Source organism: Argentina silus (assembly GCF_951799395.1).
Source record: "Argentina silus genome assembly, chromosome: 4".
NCBI classification, from domain to species: Eukaryota; Metazoa; Chordata; class Actinopteri; order Argentiniformes; family Argentinidae; genus Argentina; species Argentina silus.
The window spans coordinates 25,982,950-25,988,972 of NC_139658.1; the positions used below are offsets into that span (position 1 = coordinate 25,982,950).

Consider the following 6,023-nt stretch of genomic DNA (forward strand, 5'->3'; position numbering starts at 1 on the left):
CAGTCCTCCTCAACATCCTCAACATCCTCACCTCAACATCCTCAACATCCTCACCTCAGTCCTCCTCAACATCCTCAACATCCTCACCTCAGCCCTCCTCAACATCCTCACCTCAGCCCTCCTCAACATCCTCACCTCAGTCCTCCTCAACATCCTCAACATCCTCAACATCCTCAACATCCTCACCTCAACATCCTCAACATCCTCACCTCAACATCCTCACCTCAGCCCTCCTCAACACATCCCTCACCTTCTATCACATTCAAGGTAGCAGTGCAGACCGCACGTCCAAACTCATTGGTGGCAAAACATTTGTAGGTGTCAGCTTGTTCTGAGGTGATGTTGGGCATCTGAAGGAACAACATCACACTGAGATGTGACCTCACACTCCACACAGCAGCTCCACAGTGTGCAGAGAAGATATCTTTGTTTTAGATGATACTGTCTGTACAGTTATAGTGTCTACTGTATTTTAGATAGTATAGTGTACTGTATCTAACATATTTTCTTCTGTGAAGGTTATTGGTAAACAGAACAGACACCTTTTGTAGGTATGAACTGTGTCTTCCATTGGCATGCCGGTGTTTTACCTCCAGATAGTATTCTTTAGTTTGTTCATCATATCTGTTGATATACTTCTCTGGATCAGTCAGTTCACATTTATTACGGCCCCAAGTGACAGTTGGGGCAGGGATTCCGGTCACCACGGCTTTAAAATAGGCGAATTTAGCTGAGAAAAAGTTGACAAGATTCCAAAATTGCTGTGTTAGAGATCAACTGTCCACAAACACTTTGCGAATGTGAGTTTATCCAATAACAGCCACTTACTCTCCTGGATGGTCAGAGGAATGGGTTTGCGGGTGAAGTCTGGGGTGGCCTTCCCCCCTGGGATCTCCTCCACATACTGAGTGATCATGACCCCTGGCACCCTGGATCTCCTCTTGATACACACTGTTGCCAGGCAGAAAACAACCACTCAGAATCACACACATGTTTTGTCAGCCACAGAAGAGGCAAGCAACCCAAGTGTCATGAATGACAAAAATTACGAAACATTAGAAATGTTAAATGTTGTGTATGTAAGTATATTCTCACACCATTTCCAAATGCACACGGCATCCATATTATACAGAGGGTGGTATTCCTTCTCTTGGACTTGTATTTATCTTCCACAAGAGGTCACTATTTCCATTCTAACAGAATGGATGAAACGAAAATAAATGAACCAATCGATAAATAGAGAAAAGTATTTATAAAGCTATTCTGGTAAATCCAACAATAATGAACAACAAAATACCTTTCAAATGAATACCAGATGGAGTATCTCACCCGAGTGAACAATACTGGATGGTAAGTAGATATTTTGCTCATTAGTAAATAGTATTTCAAATCACATTTTTTTGATTTGAAAGATTAACCCTTGTCCTGGAAAGGAATATTGATTTTTTTTTTTCATTTTCTTCTATTAACTTTGAAGTCTGTATTCCTTTGTGTCAACAGTTGTAAGCATATTAAAAAAAAAAAAACAGCAAACACTTGTTTTGACATCCAGGACAGGGTTTTATAACCATTATGATCAACTTCACTAGAGGACAGGGGACCATATATGATATGTGGAAGGCCAATTATATGTGTAGGCCGACATCTTTTTATGTCAGTGAGAGTAATTTTCTCCCCCGTCCTGAAGTGAATCTGGAATCACAGAGATTCTTCAGATGTAACATCAGGAGTTCTGTGAACATGCTTAGAGAAGGAGTGCATGTTGGCCGTGTGGCACGTCGCCCTCCTACCTTTACCAGCGGGCACGTCGTCATCGCCTGGGCGGGCAGGAGCATGAAGCACATGAACAGAGGCAGACAACACTGAGATACTGACACAACGGCACCACAGCTTACTGAGATACTGACACAACGGCACCACAGCTTACTGAGATACTGACACAACAGCACCACAGCTTACTGAGATACTGACACAACAGCACAGCTTACTGACATGAAAAGGCACTAACATCCTAAATGGAGTTCAGCATTACTACAAAACATACAGAATACATGAGGATCTACAACACAAAGCAAACATCGATGTCAAAGTAACGACTGGTAACATGTACTGAGTTACTACTGATCTGACCATCCACCATGGACACTGAACCTGTGTTAACAGACACCAGAGGAGGCTGGTGGAGGTAGAAATCAGGCTCATTGTAATGCATGGAACGGAATGAGGAATAGTATCAAATGTGTGTTTGATACCATTCCTAAATCCATCACATGCATTACAATGAGACCCTCCTCTGATGTCGATGCTCTGAATGGGAGCTGGATGGGTCTAATGTCTTCTATTGATGCAACTTTTGTTTCATTGAAAGATCATCTGCCAAAATGTTTTGCCAAGTCAAGCTTCTGAAATTCTCTTCGATTTATGATTGCGCAAGAGTCGGCCTGTGCCTGTAGATCACACTGGCTGCATCTGGAGGTTGCTTTAAATGTTGCCACTCATTCTGCCTGTATGCTACAGCATGCTGCTCCTGTACATTAAAGATGGCCAGCTGGGAGAAGAGATAATGGTTGTGAAAGACGTTCATATATCATGTGTCATCTTCGGCCTCCAGGCTCTCTGGTGAGTAACTCAATCAACCCTATCAGTCATCCTTCATATCGTTGCAGTGTTGCTGTTATCATCTTCACCAAGTCATGCCTCTGGACGGTAACATGCATGCTGTATGCCGCCTGATTCTTCATGGTGTAGCTTTCTGACGGCTTCCATTGCCTGATCTGCGTAAATACACAGATGTTTAGCTGGTAACTGTTACTGTGCTCAGACACATGTATCCTACAAGTGATTGGTCTGGTTCCTTAGGCCTTAATGATGCATGACCAGAGGGAGGCTTTGGGGTTTAGTTTCATAGAATAAGAGTGTTGAGATCTTCCAACGTATCTACATGTCATATAGAAAGAACATGATCTGTGCTCCAAATGTCCAAGAGATTTGAGGTTGAGATTCTCTGTTGTTTCATGTGAAGACGAGAGGATTGGAGAGGAGAGGATTGGAGAGGAGAGGATTGGAGAGGAGACGATTGGAGAGGAGAGGATTGGAGAGGAGAGGATTGGTTGAACAACTTTACAGAAGGAGGCTTTTCTGTTACATCAACTCCTCATTTAATTCCATGTTGAATGAAGGGGATTCTTCACCACCTTTATGTTGAATGGATGGGATTCTTCACCACCTTTATGTTGAATGGATGGGATTCTTCACCACCTTTATGTTGAATGGATGGGATTCTTCACCACCTTTATAAAGCGGCTAACTCCATAAACCAAGGCTATAAACCACCTCTTGTAAGAAGTAAAAAGACTGCTTGAAAGCCAGCAAGTAGCCTAGGACTGGGGGACGGGTGGAGGGCAATGGATGGGGTCTGAGAGGGGACCCACTGTGCAGAGGAAGTACACTGTGTTTTGACCTCTCTTGTTTCCACGTGCTGTGGTCCTGTGAAGTCCTTGGGTTTGCATAAGATTGCTGTTCTCTTCTGAAGTGAATTACACTGAGCAATTTGTGACAATTTGACCTATTATGATAATAGCGCTATTTAATCTTATTTTCCAATAATTATCTATTGTGGCAGAAGAAGAGGAGAGATGAGAGACTTACCCTGCCCTGGAAGGGCCTGGTTTGCTGCTGGTTTCTTCAACATGATGGTGTCTTGAATCGAAGGCCAATTCAGAAAGCTCTAGAGCTGTTTATGGCTGTAAAACAATTAATTTATAAGTTAGCCTTTGTATGTATCTACACAGGTTCATTTCCCTCAAATATCTTATCCTATTGTTTCCATGTTCAGTATATCCTTGGATAAATATCAAAAGGGGTTATTCAGGAAACTTGAACACTGCTGAAAATGTACCTTGTGTTTTGAAAGATTTATCAAAACAGTTGACTGATATTTGATTGACACGTTGCCTACATTAAAAGTCTGCAACCTTTCACGTCTTCACGCAAATCTAAATCTCCCTCATCATGTGATGTCGTGGTGACTGTGACATCATGTCTGAGGGGAGTGCCTTGACTTGCTGAGCAGCGAGAGAGGCGGCCAAGAGACGCTGGCACCATCGCCGAGGAACGTGAAACCCCACCTGACGACTGACAGCCTGTCTCTAACGACCCCCCTGGAGTCAGGCGGCCTCGCCAGCGCTTTAATGGCCCCCCGGCCCGGTCTCAGGGTTAGGGTCCAGGCAGCGCCGTGGGCCGGGGTGCCGGGGTGATGTTGACATGTTTCTGTTAAGCCTGTATCTTAACACTTGGTTAGAGACCGTCCCGTGGAGGTTTGCTGGCGAAGGCAGATCTAGCTGCCAGGAAGTCCATCTGGCACACCAACTAATGATTTCTCTTCAACTTCCTCTTTCAAGCACGGACTGCCATACAAATGCACTTCTGAAAGTGCCGTGCAGAAAGTGTATATCTGTGATTGATTGTATTCCGGCCTAGCTTCATCAGCTAAGTTATGACAATGGACTTACATCTAACCGTGGTTACAAAAGAGACCTTATTTGAAGTCTAAAAGCCCATGGAGAACTCTCTGCTTTTTCTCTCTGCCTGGGCCCCATTATATTTGACCTTCACAAATCCAGACTCTGACTAATAAAGTTATATTAAGAATTGATTTGATACGCATTGCATCTGCCGTAATGCTAAACCGATAGTAAACATATTTATGGGATTCTCGGTTTCATGGAGTCCTACTCAGTTCGCCCTCGAGGCGTGAGAGGCCAGCTCAGCTCTCTGCACTGGATAGGTCACATAACTCTTACAACTATAGGCACACTTCCACAACCAGGTCATCATGTCAATCTGTGTGGGATAATCTTGAGCAAAACATCCTGATGAATACATTTTGGTCCATGTTATTCCTTCTTAAATTCATTCCTTTTGTTTATGAATGACCCAGAGAAGAACCTGTGAATACATGAAATGAACTAAACATGAAATAAGCCGTTATCAAGGACAGTGTGTTCACAACACTCCTTCATGTTGTCATTGTTTGAGGTTAACAAACTGATCTTGATACAACTTCTCAAGTACAAATATATTTTTTCTTTGAAATTCTGAAAACATTTCATCTTATTAACAAGATTTCCTTCATTCTTTGCATTCAATAAAGTACCTATCCTCTGTTTGTTCTACTTCATGTTGTCGTTGTTTGAGGTTAACAAACTGATATTAATAGAACTCCTCAAGTACAGATATTTTTTTTTAAAGAAACTGTTATTATACAAGCAAGATTTTCCCCATTCTTTGCATTCAATGAAGTACCTATTCTCTGTTTGTGACCAGGTGATATTTGACTGTTACAGCAATATTCAATCATGATCTACTGTAGGCTACACCAGCATCCTTTAGCTACACCTGTAGAAGACTTAGAGGAGGTCTCACACACTGAGACACACGCTGGACATTTAAATGTACATTCCACGCAAATATTCAACTGTCTTTATTCAACAGTATAAATTCAACTTAATGTACAATATTTTCCAATGCAGTGGAATTCTACAGTATTAAGATTGACACAGGAAATATTTAAATGGCACAAACCTTCCCCAGGTGTGTGTGTACCTGGGGAACCCACCCAGCAGAGAGAAGGGGCTCACCTCTCTGGTTCAGGACGTCCCGTCAGATCCTCCAGCTCCGTCTCTCTCTCTACCATGTTTCTCAGCTGCTGCGCCTCTTTTTGTTGGGTGATAAAATGCGAGTGGAACACGCAGAAACGCTCCGTTGGCGTCCAGTAGTCACATGGATGGGGGATAACCATTAGGTTATTGGCAGAGATGACGTGGGTTGGGGTGTGTGTGAGTGTGTGTGTGTGTGTGGGCGGTGGGGGGGGGCGTTGGGGGTTGGGGTTGTACATGGGGGGGATCTCTTCCCTGCTCCATAAATTTGATCACCTCATAGTTGGCATGATGGGAAACGTGTTGATGTCACCCAATTATTGTGGAATCGAGCTGAACCCCCCACGTCCCCCCGCCCCCTGCGCC

At 43.4% G+C, this 6,023-nt stretch overlaps 1 protein-coding gene across 1 annotated transcript in view; it reads right to left on the minus strand.

Annotated features, from left to right (window-relative positions):
- Positions 1–5,800, minus strand: part of LOC310803714 (immunoglobulin-like and fibronectin type III domain-containing protein 1) — a gene marked incomplete at both ends in the record, with an annotated part of 17,533 nt that extends 11,733 nt beyond the window's left edge. The window contains 6 exons of the mRNA XM_083668568.1: positions 32–209; positions 251–350; positions 591–730; positions 829–951; positions 1,791–1,870; positions 5,640–5,800. Of these exons, the coding sequence (XP_083524694.1) occupies positions 32–209; positions 251–350; positions 591–730; positions 829–951; positions 1,791–1,870; positions 5,640–5,800 (782 nt within the window). The remainder of the gene's footprint in view (positions 1–31; positions 210–250; positions 351–590; positions 731–828; positions 952–1,790; positions 1,871–5,639) is intronic.
- Between the last annotated feature and the right edge of the window lie 223 nt (positions 5,801–6,023).